Source organism: Rattus rattus, chromosome 11 (assembly GCF_011064425.1).
Source record: "Rattus rattus isolate New Zealand chromosome 11, Rrattus_CSIRO_v1, whole genome shotgun sequence".
Classification (NCBI taxonomy): domain Eukaryota; kingdom Metazoa; phylum Chordata; class Mammalia; order Rodentia; family Muridae; genus Rattus; species Rattus rattus.
The window spans coordinates 17409004-17434912 of NC_046164.1; the positions used below are offsets into that span (position 1 = coordinate 17409004).

At 42.4% G+C, this 25909-nt stretch overlaps 1 protein-coding gene across 1 annotated transcript in view; it reads left to right on the top strand.

Annotated features, from left to right (window-relative positions):
• Rpap2 (RNA polymerase II associated protein 2) overlaps positions 1-17921 on the top strand; it is a 70345-nt gene extending 52424 nt beyond the window's left edge. Inside the window, 1 exon segment of the mRNA XM_032916456.1 lies at positions 16805-17921. Within this exon segment, the coding sequence (XP_032772347.1) occupies positions 16805-16946 (142 nt within the window). The 3' untranslated portion in view covers positions 16947-17921.
• The last annotated feature ends 7988 nt before the right edge of the window (positions 17922-25909 follow it).

Sequence of the window (25909 nt, forward strand, 5' to 3'; positions counted from 1 at the left end):
TTGTTTTGTTTACTTCATCCCGATCATCGTAGTTAACGGTAAAATCTCGATGTTCTTGGAGATGAAATCAAATACTTCCATTCTGTTCCTTTTTGTTCACAGTTCCCCAGCATGTAAGAGTCAAAGGAGAGACAAGGTAGAGTCTTTGCTTTTCCCTCTCCTGTTAGATCATCTGCATCTGTTCTAAATGCAAGGCCGGGCGTTGGCTGCTGACTTGGGAATGGCTCGTGTATTCTACGCCATAGGTCAAGGTCAGATTGTTGAGTACTGAAAATGCAGCAGAAGCTGGGCACCCGCACTAAATAAACACATTTATCCTAAAAAGAGCGTAGGAGAGATTTCACCGTGACAGCTTTAGAAAGAGGTCAGGTTTGGTAACTCAGCTAAGGGCATGGGTGAGGAGCCATTACACAGTCAACAGTTAGAAGCGAGGGCAGGCATTAGGGCAGCGTAGCTTGAAAACAGACAGTCATGGGGCATGAGCAGACAAAGAGCCCGAGTGAGGAACAGTGTAGCTGTTCTCGTCAGGTAGACAGTGGTGTGGTTACATAGAGAAATTTCTAAACAGACACCTTGAATTCTCAGTGGAGTGGGATGAGAGACAGTTCTCCCAGGGGACAGAGGTTGGATCTGGATAAAAATAACAACAGTGGTCCTCGGTGCAGACAAGGAGCTGACCAAGAGCCACAGAAGACTGACATAGGATTCTGATGAAGCCGAAGATCATGGCTTTGTGGTGTTGTCGCCAGATGAACACCCCACCACACACACACACACACACACACACACACACACTCTCTCTCTCTCTCTCTCTCTCTCTCTCTCTCTCTCTCTCTCCCTCCTCCCTCCCTCCCCTCCTCCCTCCCTCCTAACCCTGCCCTAGGAGTTTACAGGCACCCTGTGGTGTGGAAAAAGCAGCATTGATCTTGGATTGCAGTTTTGCTGGGGACAAAAATTCAGAAAGTAATAGCAAGACATTGGTTCCAGAAGGAGACCAAGAAGCTAGGGAGATGGCTCTGTGGGTAAAGCTCTTGTATGCAAGCATTCGGATCTGAGTTTGAATCCAGCACATATGTAAAAAGCTGGGTTTAAAGTGTAAGTGTCTGTAATGCCAGCGTTGGACAAGAGGGTTCCTGGAAGCTCATGGGCCAGCATCCTTGGCGAGAAGACAAGCACCACCTCTGAACAAGATGCAAAGTGAGGACCAACTCCTGGGGTCTGTACATGAGCACTGCGTTCATCACACTCACTGTACATGCACACATGCACACGTGAATATTCATACACATGCACATTCATGCATGCAGAAAGGAGTTACAGCAAATATATTTGGTAAAAGATGGTGGAGTTACCTCAAGAAAAAAATGGGTCTCCTCAGCCAAGTATTTCAGTGTGACCTCATCCCAGAATTATGTCTCCCACTCTGATATCTCCCCTGGAAGATGGATGAGATTCTGTTTGTTGATCATTTCTATTTGAATATCCCTCAGGCACTTCAAGACTCAAAGTCGAGATCAAACCTATCTTCCCTTTCAGGTGACCAACCCCTGTTTCTTTTGTTTCTTCCTAATTACCCAGCATTGAAAACTGCTAGGCACAGTGGGAACTAGAGAGGCTGGGACAGGAGAATTGCTAAGAGTTCAAAGCCAGCCTGGACCACAGTGAGACCTTATATAAAAAGTGTGGTTAGGGGTGGGGGCTCTTTTTCTCTTGGTGGCTATTCTTGGTCATCAACTTGACTACATCTGGAATTAACTAAAACCAAGTGGCTGGGTGCACCTGTGAAGGGTTTTTCTCAATTAAATCATTTCAAGAAGGACGACCCACCCTAAATCTGGATCTTTTTTGATGGGAAGAGTCACTTTTAATCTTGGCTACACATTCTGGTGGCAGCCTATCTGAGGGACATGGGAGAAGGAGGTTCTGCCTGCCCTTGCTCTCACTGGGCAGTCCACTGGCATTAGGGCCTACTTACTCTAGACTCCAGAGTCTGCGAAAGACTGGGTGAGAAATCCAGCCTTGTGAGCTGAATAATTAGTGGATTCTTGGACCTTCAACGAATAGACGGCTGTTACTGTACTAACCAGACTATAAGCCATTCTAATAAGTTCCCTTTATTTATGGATGGATGGACGGACAGACGGATGAACAGATGGATGGGTTCATTCTTTAAGTTCTGTTCCTCTGAAGAGTTCTGGCTAACACACTTGCCCTTTACCTCCTATATTTGATTATTCTGACTTAGTTTTGTTTTGTTTTGAGTCAGATCTCACTATGTAGCCCTGGTTGGTATGGAACTTGCTGGACAGACCAAGCTGGCCTCAAACTCAGAGCCACTAGTCTCTGCCTCCCAAGCACTGGGATTATAGTCTGTTTTGTGAGATTCCTACTGTGACTGCAATGCACCAGCATAGACTGCCTTCCTGAATAGAACTGCTTGCTGTGTGTCCATTTCGTCTGTCCTCCCAGCTATTGTCTTTTCATTGAAGCTTAACCCTGGTCGTGTGCTTTATTCTTTATATTTTGTTTATTCGTGTGTATATGTATGTCTGTATGCATGGACACATGTTTGATTGCCCACTGAGGCCAGAAGAGAACATTAGAGCCCCTGGAGCTGAAATTACAGGCAGCTGTAAGGTGCCCAATGTAGGTGATGGGACCAGAACTCAGGGCTCCTGGAAGAACAAGCAGGACATGCTCTTACCTACTGAACCATGTCCTGTATAGTGGGATTAAAACAAACAGAAAACAGCTGCCACTTAGGCAGAGACCCCACTCCTGCCATGCAGAGAACATGCAGTGACTGTGGGCCCAGGTCTCACAAGATACTTGTGCCGTCCATCCCTCTATGGCTCCAGGACAGTACAGAGGAGGTACAGGAAGATGCAGAGCTGTAAGTTAGGGTGAAGGCCTGCGGAATGCCGTTCTCTGGATACAACCTTTGCAGTGGTTAATACACAACAACTACAGTTACCTACAGTGGGCCCACACAAGGACAGCCTGTCAACAGTCAGACATGGGAGCAGGAGCGGCTCACAGGGCTCGCTCTTCCACTTGTGAACCACCGAGTATTCAGGCTCCTGGAGGCAGAGAGATCTCTCTATTTGTACTGAGCCCAGGAGGCTCTAACAGTTAACTCCACACCCACTCCACACTCACACAGACAGCCCAAGTTAATCAAACTCAGAGAACTACAACACAAAATGAACAGACATGGACATGAGAGGGTTTTGGGAAGGATGGAGGTGGGGGTAAGAGTGGTCAGCATACACTGTACATGCACAAAATTTTCTAAGAACAAATTATTTTTTGTTTATTTTATTTATAAATTTATTTTTATTTTACTTTCATGACTTCCCAGCCAGATGACCTGTGATGTGGCCTCATCGTATCGTGTAGCATTTCTCTTTATCAAGCATCTGGCAGCTCTATGGCTGACGCTTGACTGTACGTGTCTGACTTGTACTGAAAGCTCATGTTCCGGGTCACAACCTCACCTCCTGTGTTAGTCGCCTGTGAGTGCAACCTGTAAAAAGATTCCCTTTACATGTCAGTGTCTCCGCAACTAGTGAACAGCGAGACCCACTGCTTCACCATGGTTACGTCTAACCACTGATCCAATTCAGAATGCAGGAGGGGTGTGTTTGCCTCGAGTTCCGGCTACTCAGGCTAAGTCAAAGAACTACATGAGCCTGAGAGTTCAAAGCCAGCCCAGGCACAGATGCAGTGAAGACAATTAGGGGACTTTGATTATTGTTTCTTTATACTGGCTGCCCATTGCATCACATCAGGAACTTTAAAAATACATTTACCAATGACTGTTACACAGATTTTGATTTGCTGATCTTTGCCTGGACAGAAGTTTTGTTTTTTAGTTTCTAAGGGGCTAATTGTACACAAAGAACCAAGAATCATTGCTTTAACTCAGGTGTATTGGGGTGCTAAGTAGGAATGTGTCAGGTAGCATTCGTGAACCCCAAAAGGCCACCAAGAAGCCAATTCCGATGCAATCGTATTAGCCCAAGCTTGGGCCATGCCTCCGTCTCTGACACAGTGGAATGGAGGGGACATCCCTAAGTTTAGTTTAAGGCAAGTATTTATAGAGACAAGAAGGGGGTTCTAGCCTGGCACACGGGATTGGGGGCCATTTTAGCCTTTAACATAATTGGCTGGTGTTGGGAGTCAAACCATAAACTTAACCTCTGGATTTTCCTCGTTGGTGGTGGTTAGAAAGTGAAGTGCCGGGGCAGGCTTGTAACCTGGGGGTGTAGACTTGTTGAGGAATAACCTGGAAACTGGTGCTAAACATAGGTCTTGTTGGGAGTGCCCCAACCTGGGAACTGGTGCTGGGTGCTGGCCAGTTAGTTAACTTGAGTTCAGTCTTAGGTTATCTAAGATGGAGTTTGAACCCAGAAGATTTTGTCTCTGAATAAGGTTGACTGGACCGTGTGTGACAGGCCCGCTTAGGCTGTGGCCCACAGGAGACAGGAGAGTTAACAAGAGGAGGGCTGCCCACTTTCATTAGCATGTTTACTTTGTAATGGCAGACACTGTGCTTTATTTGAAGAGCCTAACACAAATGGCCTTCGAAAACCATGAGACCTGCTCCATTCTGAAAATGAATCAGATGTGTGAGCTACTGTGGTCTCGTGGTTAGAAGTGCAGACTGTGGGGATGCTTCTGGGGTTATTTGCTCGTCTGTTACTGACTTACATGACCTTAAGAGAGGTGCTTGGCCTCACACCTGCTGCAACTTCACAGAAAGGCCAACAAGTTAGTCCTATTTTTAAAAAAAATATATTTTTAGAAATCACTGTATTGTTGTAAACCACTCACTTGCGTTTGGGATCCTCAGAGGGCTGGGGTTGGCAAGAGAAACAGTACATTTCTACCATCCATTGTGAAGTGTCTGAATGTGAAGCTCAGCTCTAGCCTGTCTGTGCTTGTTTCCTCCTCAGGGTCAGTAAAACAAGCAGTAGTTGCCACAGCCTAGCCATGGCCTAACCTGTGTTACCTTATAGAAGGGAGGAGGCTCGGCAGCACTGACTGGACTTTTAGCCCAGCTGTTTGTCGTCTCTTGTGGAGAGGAAGTCTGACCCAAAGGCTAGACAAGTGTTTGTGGGCTCCCTGCCATCATTAGGCTTTCTGTGTCCTGTTCAAGAGGCCATACAGTAACGTAGGTCCAAGGTACAGGCCAGTGGAGCATCAGGAGGCAGCGTTAGGCGCATCTCTGAGTTCCACACCAGCCTGGTCTACACAGAGATTGACCCTGTCTCAAGAAGGAAAAGAGAAAGGAAGTTCATGTTAAATATGAAACCTAAAATTTGAAATTCCAATCATTTGTATTCTGAAGAGCTCTAAATATAGAGGCAGGATTTTTTTTGAAAGTATATACCCAATTTCTTTTTCATTTCTGAGGAAGATGCCTCACATAACATCTGGGGATTCTGAGCACTCAGCTTTCTGAAGACAAATGACATCTTGAACTTCTGTGTTATGGGTCACAGGGTGTGAGTGTAGGTCGATAAGGACGGGTTCTGGTTTAATCCTCCGTCATTTAGTTCTTCTGGGGAGAAGGGTAAATCCCAGCTCAGTTTCTAGAACAGGATAGACTGGCGCTGAATCACACTTGAGAAAACTAGGGGTGTAACTTCATTAAAATACCAGTTAAAGTTGCTTTAGGTTTTCACCTGCACCGTTCTTACGGTTCACGGTGCCTGTAACCCCAGTACTCAAGGGGCTGAGGCGTGAGACTGGGCTTCGAAGTGAGACCCTATCTCATTTTAAATGAAACATAAAGCTATCTTGTCTGTCCCAGCAGCCTTTGCTTTCCTTTGAGTCTGGAATTACATTTGTTATTTAGAACTTTAAAGTCTCATCCTGAACCCAGGCCAGCTTAAAACGTGTGTAGTCTTCATACTCCAGCCTCAGAAGTTCTGCAATTACAGATGTGAGCCTCCACCCAGGCTTCATCAAAGAGAGGTAGGAGGGGCAAGGGTCTGGAGTTTGGGGCGGGGCGTGTTTTTGTTTCATTTTGTTTCTTGTAAGGCCAGTGTTATATTTAATGCCATGGTATCTTTATGGCCTTTACGCATGGCAAGCAACAGAATGGATTCCCTCCCTGCAGCCGAGCTCTGTAAGAACCCAGAAACTTCTCAAATCTGATAGGGTAAAGAAATGTGGCTTTTTGCTTCCTGTCCCTTCCTCCACCCATAACCATAGTGTGCTTTCTGGTGACATTTACTCTCACAGACTGTCACAGCTTTCTTCACTCAGATCATCTGTATGTGAGGAGATGGTTGTCCAGTGCCTTTTACAACAGCCCACCTGCTCTCAGAAAACCCCGACGATCAGTGCTGAGGGTGGAGTCCTGGGAGTTCTCTGATGCAAGTGCCCTAGATGTTTAAGAAGTGTTCATTCAGACCGCTGTAATATACAATGTTCTAGCAGTTCCCAAGTGGAGGCCTGTGCTTTAACGCGATGCCATGACTGACACAGCAGGGATCTGAAAGGAGGAGGCCACAGAAAATCCTAGTCCAGTGCTGACTTTCAGTGCCCTACGGACGGATAACACAGCATGGAATCTGCTAGTTAATTGTAGTTGCTCGATAAACCAAAACTCGAACCCTTTATGTGGCTCCATCTGGTGACAGGATACAAACCCAAGATCCCTGGGTCTTCTGGGTCTCAGTGGGCCGTTTTCACAGCTCCAAGTCCCGACTCTAATGCTTTATTAACGATCCCTCAGTTGTCATGCCCGACTTTGAAGCTCTTCCCAGCACCGTATGTAGTTCCTGTTAAGCAGGTGTTAGAACAACACATGGAGCGCCTGTCCTAACCTGACGCCATCTCGCCGTTTGATGTGTAACATATGTGGAGCAGTGGGCTAAGGGCGTGTCTGTGGGATGCTGTCTGACACTTGGCTGTGCTTTGTTCTTGTGCTGTTTGCCACACAGTGAAGAACCAGCTGTAGATGGCCCTGTGTTTCCCCTTGCGTTTCCATGAGAAGTCTCTTCTCCTGTTGGTGATTTTATGTTACGAGTTTGCATCACCTGCAAAGTGTCACCTGCAGTCCTGCTACTGTCCCCTCTGCCCTCATTCCCATTTGGGCAGACTTTTAAACATTAACTTTTAAAACATTCACTCGTGTTCACATTCTCCACCAATGATTTAAAGATATTTCCTACAGAAAGCACATCATCAAATATCAACTCTGGTGTGTCTATCTCTCAAGTAGAAGTTTTTCAGTTCACTGTTTTCTTTGGTATCCAGTATTAGAAGTGTGAAAGTTAAAATAGATATCTCAGTCCCTTTCAACACATGATGGGTTCTCTCTAATGAAAAAGATGGAATGGGATTACTTAAACTCAGGGTGGACACATACCTGTAATCTTGGGAGGCTGAGACAGAAAGACCACGTGAGTCCTGGAATTCACAGTCAGCCTGGGCAACATAGCCAGTCTCCAAAAGGAGAGAAAAAGCATGCATGGGCCTAGAAAGTCAGTTTAACAAAAGTGGGGTAAGCACTTGATAAGATCCTGCAGGTGTACTTCAGAGATAACTTAGAAGTCCTTCCACGCCTTCCATTGCCTAGTTCAGTCTTGGGGTTGTTAGGTTTTTGTAGTAGTGAGGCCAGACAACATCTGTACTCTGAGGCCCTCTGTTTCACTGCAGCGAGAGGCCCACTGGGAGCGGAACCGAGGCAGAGCTGAAGCGCCATGGTATCAGGCGAAGTCAGGCCATGGGGGTAGACAACTTGAATCACTGCTGAGGCAGGCAGATCTCTGCATTCAAGGCTAGCCTGGTCTACAGAGTATGTTCTGGGACAGCCAGGGCTACACAGAATTCGTGTCTATCCTGAGTAACATAGTTGGTTCATGGTTATTATTCTTTTTGGAGCCAGTTGGTTGCTCTGTTGGCTGGTTTTAGGACAGGAAGTAAGGTAAAAACTGCAGACAGCCAGAGACACTTAGCTGGGTTTCCTCTTGGGGGCATCAGCACTTCCCATGAGTCAGTTCTGGCAGAAAAAAAGGTATCCTAGAGACACTTGTCCCCTTGCTGTACTGGCCAAAACAACACTCCCCAAGAAACTGGGATTTCCCCAGGAACTGCGTGCAGGGAGAAGGAACAGGCTTAAGTGCAGCACCAGGTAGAAGAGAGACGTCTCCTGGAAAGACTTCACAGCCTCTGACAACCTTTCCTGCACCACCTTGTAGGAAACCAGGAGCTAGGACATGGGTCAGTGACGGCAGGTGACACCTACACCAGGGTGCCTAGTTATGCTTATTTCTTGCCTTCTGTTCAAACTTAAACCTCATTGTCAGGACTTAGGGAGCCAGAGGTGTAACTAGATTTCCTTATTTGTTCCTCTTCCCAAAGTGAACACATTGAGTAAGTCTCCTCTCCCTGCGTTTCACTGTTTGGCTGTTCGGTTGGTCTGTGGGGATGGGAGTGGATCCACTCCTGCTGGGCTGCCAGAGCCCAGGCTCTGACCCTGACAGCTGACAACACAGAATTCCAAGATAGACAGTGAGGGAAATGCATGCTGAGGTGGAGGCTCCTGGGTAGTGCTGTCCACCTGATGAATTTAAAGCGCCTTTCAAATCCCTCATGGGTGTTCTGGGGTATTCTGGCCAGAATATGCAGCTATATGCAAGCAAAAAAGAAGAATCAAAATACCTCCTTCCATCCTTTTTCTCTAAAAATGAAAGGGGGGAGATTTCTGTGATAAAGAAAAATCACATTGATTATGACAAAGTGATTCCTTAAGCTGCCTTCATGTAGTTACTGGTTAGCTCCAGTGTGACAGTCAGGATAAAGGAGCCCAGTGGTGTTTTGAAGTGAAGGGCACAAGTAAACAAGTAAATGAAGAGACAGGAAAGTCAGTGGAGAGGAAGGCAGAGTAAAGAGGTAGATGAAGGTGAAGGTTGACTGCCATGGGAAGGAGTCACAGGAAAAAGCCCACAGCCGAGCAGAGAAGACACCCCAGAGGTAAGACAGACCAAAGCTGGTGCAGAGGCAGGATTGGTCAGTGCAGCTGAAAGAAGTGAGCAGGGGAGCATTCTCTCCCAGATAGAAAGTTTTACAAGAAATTTATTGAGAATAGTTTTCATTATCCTGGGTTTTTTTGTTTGTTTGTTTGTTTGTTTGTTTTTTTGTTATTCCATATGAATTTGAAAATTGCTCTTTCTAACTCTATAAAGAATTGAGAAGGAATTTTGATGGGGATTGCATTGAATCTGTAGTTTGCTTTTGGTAAGATGGCCATTTTTACTATATTAACCCTGCCAATCCATGAACATGGGAGATCTTTCCATTTTCTGAGGTCTTCTTCAATTTCTTTCTTCAGAGACTTGAAGTTCTTGTCATACAGATCTTTCACTTGCTTGGTTAGAGTCACACCAAGGTATTTTATATTACTTGTGACTATTGTGAAGGGTGTCTTTTCTCTTATATCTTTCTCAGCCTGTTTATCCTTTGAGTAGAGGAAGGCTACTGATTTGAGTTAATTTTATATCCAGCCACTTTACTGAAGTTGTTTATCAGGTTTACGAGTTCTCTAATGGAATTTTTGGGGTCACTGAAGTATACTTTCATATCAACTGAAAATAGTGATATTTTGACTTCCTTTCCAATTTCTATCCCTTTGACCTCCTTTTGTTGTCTAATTGCTCTGGGTAGGACTTCAAGTACTATATTGAATAGGTTGGGAGAGAGTGGGCAGCCTTGTCTATTCCCTGATTTTAGTGGGGTTGCTTCAGGTTTCTCTCCATTTAGTTTGATGTCGGCTACTGTTTGCTGTATATTGCTTTTACTATGTTTAGGTATAGGCCTTGAATTCCTGATCTTTCCAAGACTTTTATCATGAAGGGCTGTTGAATTTTGTCATGCTTTTTCAGCATCTAATGAGATGATCATGTGTTTGCTTTCTTTGAGTTTTAGTGGATTACATTGATGGATTTCTGTATATATTGAACCATCCCTACATCCCTGGTATGAAGCCTACTAGACCATGGTGAATTAGCATTTTGCTGTGTTCTCTGATTTGGTTTGCAAGAATTTTATTGAGTATTTTTGCATTGATACTCATAAGAAAAATTAGTCTTAAGTTCTCTTTCTTTATTGGGCCTTTGTGTGGTTTAGGTATAAGCATAATTGTGACTTCAGAAAACAAATTTTGTAGTATCCCTTCTGTTTCTGTTCTGTGGAATAGTTTGAAGAATATTGGTATTGGGTCTTCTTTGAAGGTCTGATAGAATTCTGCACTAAACCCATCTGGTTCTAGGCTTTTTTTGGTTGGGAGACTTTTAATGACTGCTTCTATTTCCTTAGGGGTTATGGGACTGTTTAGATGGTTTATATGATCCTGATTTAACTTTGGTACCTGGTATCTGTCTATATAATTGTCCATTTCTTCCAGATTTTCCACTTTTGTTGAGTATAGGCTTTTGTAGTAGGATCTGATGGTTTTTTAAAATTTCTTCGATTTCTGTTGTAATGTCTCCATTTTCATTTCTGATTTTGTTAATTTGGATACTTTCTCTGTGCCCTCTGGTTAGTCTGGCTAAGAGTTTGTCTATGTTGTTGATTTTCTCAAAGAACCAGCTCCTGATTTTGTTGACTCTTTGTATAGTTCTTTTTGTTTGTACTTGGTTGATTTTAGCTCTGAGTTTGATTATTTCCTGCTGACTACTCCTCTTGGGTGAATTTGCTTCTTTTTGTTCTAGAGCCTTCAGGTGGGCTGTCAAGCTGTTGTGTATGCTCTCTCCAGTCTCTATTTGGAGGCACTCAGAGCTATGAGTTTTCCTCTTAGCACTGCTTTCATTGTATCCCATAAGTTTGGGTATGTTGTGTCTTCATTTTCATTAAATTCTAAAAAGTCTTTAATTTCTTTATTTCTTCCTTGACCAAGTTATTGAGTAGTGTTGTTCAGCTTCCATGCATGTGTGGGCTTTTTGTGTTTTTGTTGTTATTGAAGACCAGCCTTAGTCTGTGGTGAACTGATAGGATGCAAATGGGATTATTTCAATATCCTTGTATCTATTGAGGCCTGTTTTGTGACCGATCATATGGTCAATTCTGGAGAAGGTACCATGAGGTGCTGAGAAGGTATAGGATGAAATATTCTATAAATGTCTGTTAAATCCATTTGGTTCATAACTTCTGTTAGTTTCACTGTGTCTCTGTTTAGTTTCTGTTTCCATGATCTGTTCATTGATGAGAGCAGAGTGTTGAAGTCTCCCACTATTATTGTGTGAGGTGCAATGTATACTTTGAGCTTTAGTAAAGTTTCTTTTATGAATGTGGGTACCCTTACATTTGGAGCACAGATGTTCAGAATTGAGAGTTCATCTTGGTACATGTTTCCTTTGAAGAGTATGAAGTGTCCCTCCTTATCTTTTTTGATAACTTTTGTTTGAAAGTTGATTTTATTTGATATTAGAATGGATAATCCAGCTTGTTTATCAGCACCATTTGCTTGAAAAAAAATTTTTCCAGCCTTTTCTTCTGAGGGTAGTGTCTGTCTTTGTCACTGAAGTGTGTTTCCTGTATGCAGCAAAATGCTGAGCCCTCTTAACATATCCAGTCTGTTAGTCTATGTCTTTTTATTGGGCAATTAAGTCCATTGATGTTAAGAGATGTTAAGGAAGAGTGATATTTGCTTCCTGTTGCTTTTTTCTTTTTGTTAGAGGTGGAATTGTGTTTGTGTAGCTATCTTTTGGCGGGCTAGTTGAAAGAAGATACTTCTTCCTTTCTTGCTTTTTCTAGGGTGTAGTTTCCCTCCTTGTGTTGGAGTTTTCCATCTATTATCCTTTGTAGGGCTGGATTTATACAAAGATATTGTGTAAATTTGGTTTTGTCATAGAATATCTTGGTTTCTCCATATATGTTAATTGAGAGTTTTGCTGGATATAGTACCCTGGGCTGGCATTTGTGTTCTCTTAGGGTCTGTAAGACATCTGCCCAGGATCTTCTGGCTTTCATAGTCTCTGGTAAGAAGTTTGGTGTAATTCTGATAGGTCTGCCTTTATATTTGACCTTTTTGCCTCACTGCTTTTAATATTCTTTGTTTTGTGCATTTGGTGTTTTGATTATTATGTGATGGGAGGAATTTCTTTTCTCATCCAGTCTATTTGGAGTTCTGTAGGCTTCTTGTATGTTCGTGAGCATCTCTTTCTTTAGGTTAGGTAAGTTTTTTTCCTATAATTTTGTTGAAGGTATTTACTGGACTTTTAAGTTGGAAATCCTTCCTCTCTTCTATACCTATTATCCTTAACTTTGACTTCTCATTGTGTCCTGGATTTCCTGGATGTTTTGGGTTAGGAGATTTTTGCATTTTCTGACTGTTGTGTCAATGTTTTCTGTGATATCTTCTGCATCTGAGATCCTCTCTTCTATCTCTTGTATTCTGTTTGTGATGCTTGCATCCATGACTCCTAATCTCTTTCCTAGGTTATCTATCTCCAGGGATGACTCCCTTTGTGATTTCTTTATTGTTTCTATTTCCATTTTTAGATCCTGGATGGTTTTGTTCAATTCCTTCACCTGTTCGGTTGTGTTTTCCTGTAATTCTTTAAGGGATTTTTGTATTTCCTCTTTAAGGGCTTCTACTTGTTTACCTTTGTTCTCCTGTATTTCTTTAAGGGAGTTATGTATGCCCTTCATAAAGTCCTCTATCATGAGATGTGATTTTAAACCCGAATCTTGCTTTTCTGGTGTGTCAGGGTATCCAGGACTTGCTGTGCTGGGAGAACTGGGTTCTGGTGATGCCACGTAGCCTTGGTTTCTGTTGCTTATGTTCTTGCACTTGCCTCTCGCCATCTGGTTATCTCTGATGTAAGCTGTTCTTGCTGTCTCTGACTGGAGCTTGTCCCTCCTGTGGGCCTGAGTTTGTAATCTTAGGAGTAAGAGTGCTTCTTGGATACCAGCTCTCTCGGGGCAGGCTTTGGGTCTGGAGAGCTGTGGGACAGGCTTAGCTCTGGGATCCTATCCCAGTCTGTCCCACAGTTCCTGTGCCCTGTGCCTTCCTGGAGGGTCCCTCTGTGGACAGTTAGTGGAGTGAAAGTCAGGTCTCACCTGTGGCCTTAGGAGTTGAGAGCACACCTGGGAAACCAGCTCTTTTCGGGCAGGTTTTGGGTTTGAAGGGCTGTGGGACAGCCTTAGCTCTCCAAATAATAGTTTTTATCCTTCCTTCTGTTGATGTGATGTTTTATTTATTCATTTGGTTGTTGGTTCATCTTTTCATCCTTAAGATAAAACTAAATCATAGGTGAATGATTTTGATATCCTGTTTGATTTCTTAAATACTCATTGAGAAGTCTTAGGTGTTTCTGATACTCTACCCCCAACCCTGTGCATTTTGCTTTAAAGACGAGGATGATGTCAGAATAAACTTGGATTCTTTTGCCTTCCATTCTGAGCAGTCGTTGGTTCTCATTCCTTAAGATACATAAAATTCAACTGTGAAGCTGAACCCCTCCAGTCCTAGGCTTTTCTGTCAGGAAGCGTATTAGGAATGAATGTTCATTATGGGACTTGCTATTTGGTTTATTTGTCCTCATAATTGAGCGTTGACAGAGCGTATGTGTCCATTTCTAATATACCTTCCAGTGTAACCACTCATTTTCCATCCTGTCTCTAATGGGACCTTGTATTTCTGTGCCATCAGTGGTAATATGTCCCTTTGTATCTCTCGTTTTATTTGGAGCTTCTATTTTTCTTTGCCAAGTTAATTAAAAGTTTACTCATTTCTTTTCAAAGGACCATGTTTCATTATCTGTTGTATGATTTTTTTTTCAGTGTCCCCCCCCCATTTTTATCTGCCCTCATTCATCTTTTTCTCCTTCCACAAATACTGGGATTTGCCAATGTTGAAGATACCCATGTTATGTGGGCACTAGTAGCTATATAAATATCCTTCTTGGTATTACCTTTGCTGAATTCCACAGGTTTTGTCATGTACTTTCCATTTAAAGAAAAAAAATTGAATTCCTGAGCTGGGTGTGATGGCACATACCTTCCAGCACTTGAGAGGCAGAAACAGGAGGATCTCTGTGGATTGAGGCCAGTGTGGCCTACAGAGTGAGTTCCAGGACTGATAGGGCTATGGAGACTTTGTCTCAAAAGAACAAAAACAAAACAGAACAATGTATCGCCTTTTGTTTTGCTCAGTTACCTGCTTATTGAGAAGTGTGCCACACAGTTCCATGTGTTTGTGATTTGTGTATTCATCCAGAAGTGTGCCACACAGTTCCGTGTGTTTGTGATTTGTGTATTCATCCAGAAGTGTGCCACACAGTTCCGTGTGTGTGTGGTTTATGTATTCATCCAGAAGTGTGCCGCACAGTTCCATGTGCTTGTGACTTATGAAGGTTCATTTGCTGTTGAGGTCTAGTTTTATCCCATTGTGATCAGAAAAGCAAAATATTTCTTTTCTCTTTCTTTTTTAAGACTTGACTTGTGACCTAACATGGGATCTATCTGCAGAACATACATGTGCCAGTGAATAGAATATGTATGTTTAAGCTGTTGTTCTGTTAATGTCTGTCACATTTGTTTAATGTAGAATACAGATTAACTCTGATGGTTCTTGATATTTTTGGAGGGGGCAGGGTTGAATTCAGTAATAAAAACAGGGTATTAAAATGCCTGACTTTTCCTGGAACCAGTCCCTTCTATAGTGTGTTTCACTCAGTAGTGTGCACTAACAGTAGTTGAATATCAATGTATCACTTCCAAATGATTCAAACGTTCATTGATCTACTGCTCCTCATTTTGTTAGAAGTCTGTTTTGTGGGCAAAAGTAGCTACTACTGCCTGCTTCATTTCCACGGTCTTTCCTTGTCAGTCTGTCCTTACTGGTGCAGGGAGTTTCCTCGGGGCAGCATATTGTTGGGCCTTGTTTGTCTATTTTGTTTTGGTTTTTGAGACAGGATCTTACTGTAGAGCTCCGACCCGGCCTCATTTTCTCAGGCTCTTGAGTGCTAATTTACAGTTATAGATCACCCTACCTGATAGCTCTTGGTTTCTTAGTCCATTTAGACGATCTGTATCTTGTTTTGTTTGTTGAGATTACGATCTCACTATGTATCCTAGGCTAACTTTGATCATTCCACAACCCTTTAGTCTCAGCCTCCTGAGTGCTAGGGATCACAGATATCTATTATCTTTTAATAGTAATTTAATCAATTTGGCTTTTGTCATCTTTCACTTGTTTTGAAGGCCCTTTTTTTCCTAGTTAGTCCTCTTGGTTTGGTTATATATACTATAAACAGTATTCATATTTATTTCTCCTATGCATCCCTCACCTAGTGTGCTTTTATGTGCTTCTGTGTTTGAAGGTTCTCTGCTTTTCCTCATGGATACAGGACTCTCTCAATCATCTCTTGTAAATTGGTCTGGTAGCCCTGGATTCCTTCAGTTTTTCCTTCTTTTGAAAGGTTGTTTGCGTGGTTGTTTGTGGTCCTTCAAGATGGGACCTTGTAGGCTGGAGAGATGGCTCAGTGGCGAAGAACAGTGCTCTTCCAGAGGTCCTGAGTTCAATTCCCACCATGTGGTTACATGGTAGCTCACAACCATCTGTAATGGGATCCGATGCCCTCTTCTGGTGTGTCTGAAGACAGCAACAGTGTGCTCATACATAAAAAAATAAATTAATAAATCTTTAAAAAAAAAAATGGGACCTTGCCATGTAGCTGTAGTCCTAGTGCCCCCGAACTCATTATGCAAACCAGATTGGCATCAGCCTCAGATCTCCCTGCATTTCTGTGTCCTAAGTGCTGGGATCGCAGGCATGGATGGATATACAACTGCACTGGAATCTTTCAGAGTTCTGTCTTCTTGTGGGATGCTGTCTCTCTATTGCCTGTTTTGGGGACCCTTTTCAGGCCTTAATATGAGGGGAGGTGCCTAGTCTTATTGCAAGTTTTGAATGATATTCCTGGGAGGCCTTCCCTTTTCTGAAGGGGAGGGGAGTAGGGGGGACTGGGGGGGGGGGTGAGGGGACTGGGAATAGAGGAGGGAGAGGGTAAACTCTAGTCAGGGTGTAATATATGAGAGGAGTGGAGTAGAGTGAACTGGGAGGCTGGAGGGGACTGGGAATAGAGGGAGGAGGAGAAACTGCAGTTGGGATGTAATATATGAGAGAAGAACAAAAGAAAAGAAAGGTTAGCACGGGGAATGGAGCTTGTCTCAAGTGGGCAGAGCTTTGAGTTCAATCCACACAAGCACATTGAAAGTTTTCTAATAAAATCAGAATTTTGCTTACTGATGACATTTTGGTGAGAATTAAAGTCTCCATTGCATTTAGTCAGTCTTTAGAGAAATTTATTGCAAGTGTTTGAAGAAAGCAAGCAATTGGTGTTAAACACTTTATGATATATAATTTACTTAATATTTTTTATTAAAAAGAGTTATATCCCAAATGGCAAGCTTGATTTTTGTCCGCCGCCCTCCCACTCCACCCCCCGCCACAGTGGTAGAATCCAAACATTCTATATAGATTGTTTCTAAAGCCCCACACACATACTTACATTGTACAAATGAAGGGTTTATTAATTTTTTCTAAGAGTTTTTGCTGGCATATCAAGTGTGTTAATAGGTACAGGCATGTAGACATCTTTCCTAATTGATAGTGTTTGTTGGTCTTTGAATCCAAGACTTCTGTCTTAGTAAAGCCCTTCTGAATAGGAATTTTGTTATTTCAAGGGTACATCTTTCTCAGGAGATTCACCACAGCAAGTTGAAGGTGAGTGTTCCGTGGTCCATCTTGTTTCTTCATACACATTGCTATTATTGGTTTCAGGTTGACACCGATTCTCGGCATTCAGAAGCATTCTCCAAAAAATGTGGTATTTACACAGTTTATAGCCACCCTGCTGACAGAATTGCATCTAAAATGTGAAGATCTGGAAAACTTAGCCATTATATTTAGAACCAGCTGCTAACAAGAATGGTAAGTTGGATTGTGTCTTTCTATTTTGTTAGCTGTGTGAGCTTCTGATCATGCTCACGTGTTCACAGCCACAGGTTTAAATTTCCAAAAACCAATTGCAAACCTCAAGCTGACTTTAGCTTGCTAACAACTCAGCTACCCCTCGTCCTCAGCCGTCTCTGCTGCTTCCTGTCCACTTGACTTTGTACCTGTCCTTGTTGCAGGTCCTCCTTGTACACTCTGCAGCTCCAGTTCTTGCATTCCAGGACACCCCCCTTGTCCCACCTGGGAAGTGTTTCCCTGGGAAACAGCAGCTCCCTGCAGTGGCCTTCATGAGCATTCTTGGTCTGCTGCCCCAAGAGTGACATCAGCCTCTTTCTAGCATCATCTCAGTTCCCTCAGTACAGACAAGAGGCAAATCTGTGTATCTAGCTTTGTTGAATTTTATCCCTGCTTCCAGGAACACTCTAGTCTTTTGCCCTTGCAGGTGACCATCAGAACATCCCTGAACTGTATTCCTTCTGTTTTCTCATTTCACATGCCCCTTCTTGTGCTCAGATAGGATAGATTCTTTTAATTTTGAATTTGCCTAATTTCTTTAATTAACTCAAAATTTTATTGTAAAAACCAAACACAGAAATACACATATGTAATAAGAATAAGAGGTCTTCCTTACTTCTGCTTCCAATCCCCAAAACATACTTGTACTAATCAGTTTTTCCCCTCATTAATTTATTTTTTCAATTTGCCAAATTGTGACTGTTTATTAACTGACCAAAAATACCATGGATGAACTAAGGTGTCGCCCATGGTAATTTATTCATTCACTTTACATCCCAATCACTGTGCCACCTCCTGGTCCCCCACCTCAAATAGTCACTCGTCTCTCCCCTTGTCCTCTGAGAGCGGAGGCCTGCCCTTTATCCTGGCACATCAAGTCTGCAAGACTACATCTTCTCCCACTGAGGCCAGACAAGGCAGCCCAGTTAGGGGAAGAGGATCCACAGGCAGGCAGCAGCCTTAGGGACATCTCCTGCTCCAGTGTTGGGGACCCACATGAAGATTGAGCTGCACATCTGCTACATCTGCGCCAGGAGGCCTAGGTCCAGCCTGTGCATGCTCTCTGGGTGGTAGTTTAGTCTGTGAGAGCCCCCAAGGGTCCAGGTAAATTAACTGTTTCTTCCTGTGTTCTACCGTTTTTATATCTGATTATATTACATTACTGTGCAGAGATCCTTTTTGGAGTAGATTTTCTCCTTCTATCACATGATTTCCAGGGATTGAACTCAGGTTGTCATGCTTAACGGTGATTTGCCTGAGTAGTCATCTCAAAAGTAATTACTTGATTTCCTCCTCTCAAATTCATGACCTGTTTTTTTATTGTTGTATAATCATTCATATACATACACCACTGCTGAGTCCATTTAGGGTTGCTTGTATATATATTCTTTCATGGCTGACACTTGATGTTGGACAGCCAATCAAGAGGCTCATCCTTGGAGAGGACTAGTTCATTCATTCTCCCCCCACCCCCTCTACAAATGTTTTCCCCTGCTTTGTTAGCATGTCTACTGCTGCTGCCCTTATTCTGGTCTTTGTTAGGCAACCATATTATTGAAGAATCATGGATGAGGCTTCCCTGTTATTTCTAGTAGACACATCCCTCCTGGTCTTCGAGCTCCAGTGGTCTTCCCATGCCTTCTTCCTAGATGTTCCCTGAGCCTTGCTTGGGTATAGGAGTTGTGTTGGTGGTTTATCTGGGCTAGGCACCCCATAATGCATTGCTTGCTGTATTCTGAGTAGTTGTGATTTTCTGTGATGGTCTCCATCTACTGCAAAGAGAAGTTTTTTTGGTGAGGGATGAAACATTATACTTATGTATGAGTAGAATGTATTTAGGAATTACAATGGTTTAGTAAAGTAGCAGTAATAGGTTCTCCTTTAAGATCATGACCTCATTAACCCTGGGTAGCTGACCCTGGGTAGCTGGCAGGCTGTTTGTTTTGCAGCTCTTGTGGATAGAGTGACAGTGAGCTATCTGAACAAGCACGTACCTGTAGAGTCCTTCAAGTATATGCAAGGAGTGGGACATTTATCTTTACCTTTTTTCAGAATTCACTGATTTCCAGAGTTACTGCTCACTTTGCAATCACACCAACAGTGGATAAAGGTTCCCCTTTCCCTGCATCCCTTCCAGCACTTGTTTTGTTGATCTTTGCCATTCTGACTGGGGTAAGATGATTTGTGAAGGATGACGGACATTTTTTAAGATTTTCTTAGCCATTTGTATTTCTTCTTTTGAGAACTCTGTTCAGATCCATAGCCCATCTTTGGAAGGGGCCTTTGTTGTTTGGTGATGGTTTTTAGTTCTACCTATCCTGTGTATAGCTGGCATGAACTCTCTCCCATTCTGTGGGCTTCCTCTTCACCTATGCCTTAGTTCCTAGGTAAATGGAGTCCTATTGCTTTTCTGCACCTGTATCAAAGAATACTGTCTGTGTTTTCTTCTGTAAGTGTTTCAGTTTTCACGTTTAGGTCTTTGATCCGTTTGGACTTAGCTTTTGTGTGAGATGATAACATGGGCCTAAGCATGTGAACATCCAGTTTCCCCAGCACCAATGCTGCTGTCTTCTGTGTCAGATATTAAGTGGCCGGGGTGCGTGTTCTCACGTTCGAGTCTCTGTCTTTGTGTGGCATACCATTTTGATTACCACTCCAGACTTCAAGCTATATTTCAGAGGTACGGTAATCTATGTGCCACGGGTCTTTATGATCAGGATTGTTTTGGCCAACCAGAGTATTGTGTGGACCCTATCACTGTGAAGAAGGAAATGGGGACTTTGTTAATTCTAACAATCCAGAAATTTAAAGTTTTCATCTCATTTAAATTCATTGAAGTTTTGATTTATTCCTGGATATTTCCTTTCTTTAAAGCTATTGTGAACTGGTGTGTGACATCTTCCTCTGCTTGTCGTTGGTGTATTTTTAAAAGCTATTGATTTGTGCAAGTTGATTCTGTGTTCTGCTACTTTGCTGAGATTGTTGATCATGATAGACTTGTAGGAATCTCTAAGGTATATTATCCTGTCATCTCTTCACATGGATGCTTTTGCCTTCCTTCCCTTACCTTGCCCTGAGTCCGTCAGTGTGACTACATTCGTTGACTTGTACATGTTGAACCAGCTCTGCATTCCAGGATAAAGCTAATTTGGTTGTGGTGGTTTACTTTATTTTTTGGGGATCAATGTTCATCTGGAATACTGGCCTATAATTGTCTTTTCTGTTATGTCTTTATATGGTCATGGTTTTAGTATTCTTTCATGTGGTTAGTTAAGGACCGTGCAGCTTGTTCATCTCCTCAGAGAACCAGTGCTTAGATTCGTTCTATTTTCCTGTCGTCTATGGGACTTAGGTTAGGTTTGTTCTTACTCCAAATTCTTGAATTGCATCATTAAGTCATTTGTGTGTTTTTCTGCTGGTCTTTTTAAGTCAGAACTATAAATTTTCTTCACAGGACTGATTTCAGTGAATCCCAGAAGTTCTGTTTGTTTTTTCATCTTCAGTCATTTTCTTTGACTTCTTCTCTGAACCTTTCATCATTTGGTAATGAGTTGTTTAATTTTACTGAGTTTATTTGCTGTTGATTTTTAAGTTTTACAGCATAATGGTCAGAAAGGATACAGGAAATGATTTCAACCTTTCTGAATTTGTTAAGATTTGTTTTGTATCCCAGGATGGGGTCTATTTTAAATACGCTTCTATAGGCTGAGTAGAATATTCTATAGACACCTGCTTATAAATCCATCTGATGCATGACACTAATTGGATGTTTCTCTGATTATTTTTGTCCAGATGACCTGTCTACTGATGAAAGTGTGGTATTGAAATCACTATTAATGGGTTGGTTAATCTGTTTTTTATAGTAGTTTTGTGTGTCTGTTTGGCCAGATGTTAGGATAGTAATCCTGCTTGCTTCCTGGTCCCACCAGGTTGAAGCACTGTTTTCCATCCTTTTACTCTAATGTGGTGCCTTACAGACAAGACCAAGATGGATTTGTTTCTTATTCTTCCAGCCCACCTGTGTCATGTGACTGGAGAAAGGTGCAGCAGCCATGCTGCTGCCTTCTCACTCACTCATTTCCTTTCTTCAGTCTCAAGTATGGCATCCAGTAAGTATCCTGTGTGGGCTTGGTCTGTTGGATAGGAATTCTTTCAGACTGTTTGGATCATGGAAAGTTTTTCCTTCTACAATTACAGCAGATAATTTTGCTTTAGCTTATGTTACTTGTGCCTTTTTCTCTTGTAACTTTCAGTATTCTTTGTTCTGCATTACTTGGTGTCCTGTGTAATTCTCGTATCTGTATAGATATGTGTGTTGTCTTAGGATGCTTCTTCCTAATCTGTGCCTACAATTTGAAGGTTTAGTTTTGTCATGGCATCCCAGAGTTCCTCTGTGTTCCTTTCCTGTGCTTTTAAATAAAATAATCTTTGCCCTGTGAAACAAAAGTTTTTCCTAAGGGAGGTGAGCTCAGATTGACTTGTATAAGCATCATTTTCAAAAATCTTTAAAAATAACAGTTAAGTTTGCAGCAGGAACACTAGTGGAATGATAGGGACACCAACCCACCCGCAAAACTTTCCACCCAAAATTTATCCTGTCTACAAGAAAAGCAGGGATGGAGCAGAGACTGAGGGAATGGCCAACCAATAAATGGCCTAACTTGAGATCCATCCCATGCTCAAGCACCAATCCCTGACACCAGGGGCCCTGGAAGAGATAGGAACTTTACAGAAAAACCAACAAAGTAAACCAACCTGGACCCTGGTGAGCTCAGAGACTAACCCACCCACCAAAGTACACAGAGCCGGACCGTCAGCGTAAGTTGGGAGGGAGTAACTGTCTAACAGATTGATAGAAACCACTCCCTCTTTTCCCCATGGTGTAGAGCCAAGGGCTTCACTTATACTAACCAAATACCTTCCCACCGAGCTACACTTGTACATTCTGTTCTTGCTTGTCTGCCAAGAGACCTAGGCGTCCTTAGCAGATGCAGCAGATGTGCAGCTTGGTCTTCATGTGGGTCCTGAACACCTGGAGCGGGGCTGTCCCAACAGCTGTTGCCCGCCTGTGGGCTGTGCTCTTCTGGTCTGGCCCTAGTGGGGATGATGTGCCTAGCTCTGCAGACTTGATGCCATGGATGGGGGAAGGATATTGTAGGAGGGGCTGACTGGGAGGAGGGGCAGTGATCAGGATGTAAGGTGAATAAAAATTAAATGGTCAGTTTGGAATTTTAAATCCAGTTGTCAGTTCATTACAGCCATGTCCATTGGTGGGAAGGCTTATCAGGCATACTTGGAAACACATGATGCCTAATTAGAAGTCATTCTGAACCTTTAACTAATGGATACCAGTTAAAAGTCATTTAATTAGCACATTTTAAGCATGTGGAAACAGGTGGTATTCAAGTGGCTTATGGACTTTGTCAAGCATAGATGTTTCAATAGACTTTATGTACATTTCTCACTTGCCCCACACTTTCTCAAATTATAAAGGATTATAAGTGAACAAAAACCATATTACTTTGACTATATAGATTTTTTTTCTGCTTGTATGGTTGGTTTTTATTGACCATGGGATATTGAGTGTAAAAATTTTAACAGGAGGGCATAGAAGAGAGAAAACTGATGTTTCTTAGCACTAGATCACTTAAGACTTGCTCTGGGATGGAATTTGAACCGGGTCTCTGCCCAGCAAACAACCACAGAGCGTGACAATGATGCAGAGGAGACGGAACATACAACAACGGCTGAGGTAGATGTTAAAACGTTTAGGTTTCTTATCCAAATTTTTTTTGTTTCCCAGATATAACTTTGGAAGACAGAAGATGAATGCTTCTCACCGTACCTAGAGTTTTAGCCAGTGAGGGTCCATGGGTGACTGATGACTAAGTGTATAACTTCCTCAGACACAGAAAAGCCATGCCCCAGCAAGAAGGAAGCTCTTACATCTAGACCTTCAAAACACAGGATATGAGGAGAAAATGAAGTCTTAAATTGAAATTTGAATGAATGTTAGAGAAAATGTAATTACCTTTATTCTTTTTGATTATAGCCAAAACTTAAGAAAATGATATCTGTGGCGTATTGTAAACTCTATCATACAAATAACAGCAAAGTTAGATCAATAAATGTGATCTTCAGTGAAGTCACTTTTTCAAGAGCTGACTGCCCAGCTCTAAGCTCTCACCAGAGCCCTCCTGTAATGCAACTACTACCCCACTTGGTACCACGACATCCCTGTCCTCCTCCTCCATGGTTAGCTGGTGACTACCCTTGAGCTCCCCATTCACACCTTTTCACCAACCTGCCAAATCTAGCCAGGGTCTTACAGCCAGTACCCAGCCTAGTCTGACTACCCCCAACTACCCTCAACTATCCCCATATACACAGCAGTGAATCTCGTGGTTTCCAAGGTATCCCACATCTTGCCTAAATGATCACTCCCACCTAACAATGCAGCCAGGCTTCTGGTAGGACCTGCCCTACCTACAACCATCTAACAGGTAACTCCTACACTGCTTCTAGCCATCCTGCTTGGTAGCCTGATGCCCCGCATCCCATGCCCCCAGCCTCATCTGACCAGCCCTGCCTGTGCCACAGCCAACCTCCAGACTTACACCAGGACCTACCCCAACCACCAACAGAACCTTTTTAATCAGCTTCCAACTTGGTACCCACACTTCCCAAATCCTCCTCCCAGGTTCTAACCAGGTAAGCCACCCTAACCTCCCTCCCATCCATGCCTTTCTACAACTGGCCAAATCTAGCCTGGGTGCACAACTAGTGCACCAAACTAGATAAGATGGATGAAGCGAAGAAGTGCATGCTGACAGGAACTGGATATAGATTTCTCCTGACAGACACAGCCAGAGCATGTCAAATACATAGGCGAATGCTAGCAGCAAACCACTGAACTGAGAATGGGACCCCCATTGGAGGGATTAGAGAAAGGATTGAAAGAGCTGAAGGGGCTCGCAACCCCATAAGAACAATACCAACCAACCAGAGCTCCCAGGGACTAAACCACTACCCAAAGACTATACATGGACTGACCCATGGGTCCAGCTGCATATATAGCAGAAGATGCCCTTGGTCCTGCAAGGTTGGACCCCCAGTGTTGGGGAATGGGGGGGCCAAGGGAGATGGGGAGGGGATAGGGGACTTATGGACAGAAAACCAGGAAAGGGAATAACATTTGAAATGTAAATTTAAAAAATCCAGTAAAAAAATTAAGAAAAAAAGTTTATATATATAAAAAAAAAAAAAGAATTGAAAAAAAAGTGCTGAAGCAAACTCAAAGTTAAATGAGGATGGAATTTTAAAAACCCAGTATCTCAATTGGGAAACTCACAATCTTTACACATAGGATGAATCAAGCAGAATATCAAATCTCAAAGAAGAGAATCTAGACAAGTATGGTATATGAATTTTTTAAAGGCAGGAAAAGGAACACACAGGTTATATGGACACCATAACAAAAAACCTTTGAATTCTAACCTTAGATGAGGGAAATATCCCAAGTCAGTGGCATGTCCAGATCTTAAACAATACCAAAAAAGAAAATGTCCCCAAACTAAGGAAAGAAAGACACACTCTAACAGATACAAAAAGCACACAAAACACCAAATAAACAAGACTGGGAAATAAAATCCCTATGGCATATCATAATTAAAACACTATCGGGCTGGGGATTTAGCTCAGTGGTAGAGCGCTTACCTAGGAAGCTCAAGGCCCTGGGTTCGGTCCCCAGCTCCGAAAAAAAAAAAAAAAAAAAAAACACTATCTATATGGGGAAAAGAGTGTATTGAAAGCTGCAGGAGAAAAAACTACAAGTCACATAGAAGGAAAATCCATCAGACTAACAGCTGATTTCTCAGTGGAAACTCTGAAAGCCAGAGGAGCCTGAAGCAATGCATTCCAGGTCCTAAAGGACTATGATAGCCAAACTGGACTAAAATATGCCCAGCAAAACTATCCTGTCATGACTGAAGGAGAACGAAAACCTTTCGGTGATGGTAAGCAACCCTATGTACAGCAATCCAAACCTAAGGCAAATACAGGAAGCACAATGAAGGGGGTGAACGTTACAGAGACTATAGAAAGGAACACTAAAGAAAGAGCCATGATTATTAAGACAAATGACCACTGAGAACACAACACCAACAATCAACACATAACCATCACAGTTAATAACTTTAAGTACCAAGAGCTTTAGTTCTCCAATCAAAAGTCATAGACTGAATAGATCAAGAGAACTTCATCTTATCTGCTGCCTACAAGAAACATCTAGTTTTAAATATAGGTACTGCCTTAGAGATAAAGGGATGGACAAAAATACTCTAATTGGGATCAGGAAGCAATCAGCATTGCTGTCCTAGTATCTGATGAAACAAGATTTCAAACAAACTAATCCAAAGAGATAAAGAGGGCTCTTTAATCAAGGAAGGGAGTGTTAACCAAGAAGACATTATTATCCATTATTTGGTACGGACCAAAGTGTGGAGCATCCAATTTTACATAAAAAAGAAAAACCTACTACTGTATGTAAAGACACAGAAGAACTTCAATCCATTTGTAAACGATGATCTTAATGCCTTTTTTCCAAAAGACAGTTCATCTGCACAAAAATCAGAGAACATCAGAATTTAATAGGTATCATACATCAAATGAACTTAGTATCTACAGAATATTCATTCTGCCCAATCACCAACGAACACACATTATACTCAGCAGCACAAGGAAGCATTTCTAAAATGGACCACACCCTTGGACACAAAACAAATCTACAAATCCAAACAATATTGAGAGCACTCCTGGTATTCTATCCAACCATTTAAAGTCTAGTAAATACGCAGGCTCATGGAGATCCAAAGATCTCATTTATGCATGATGACTAGAACAAAGAAAAAAACCAAG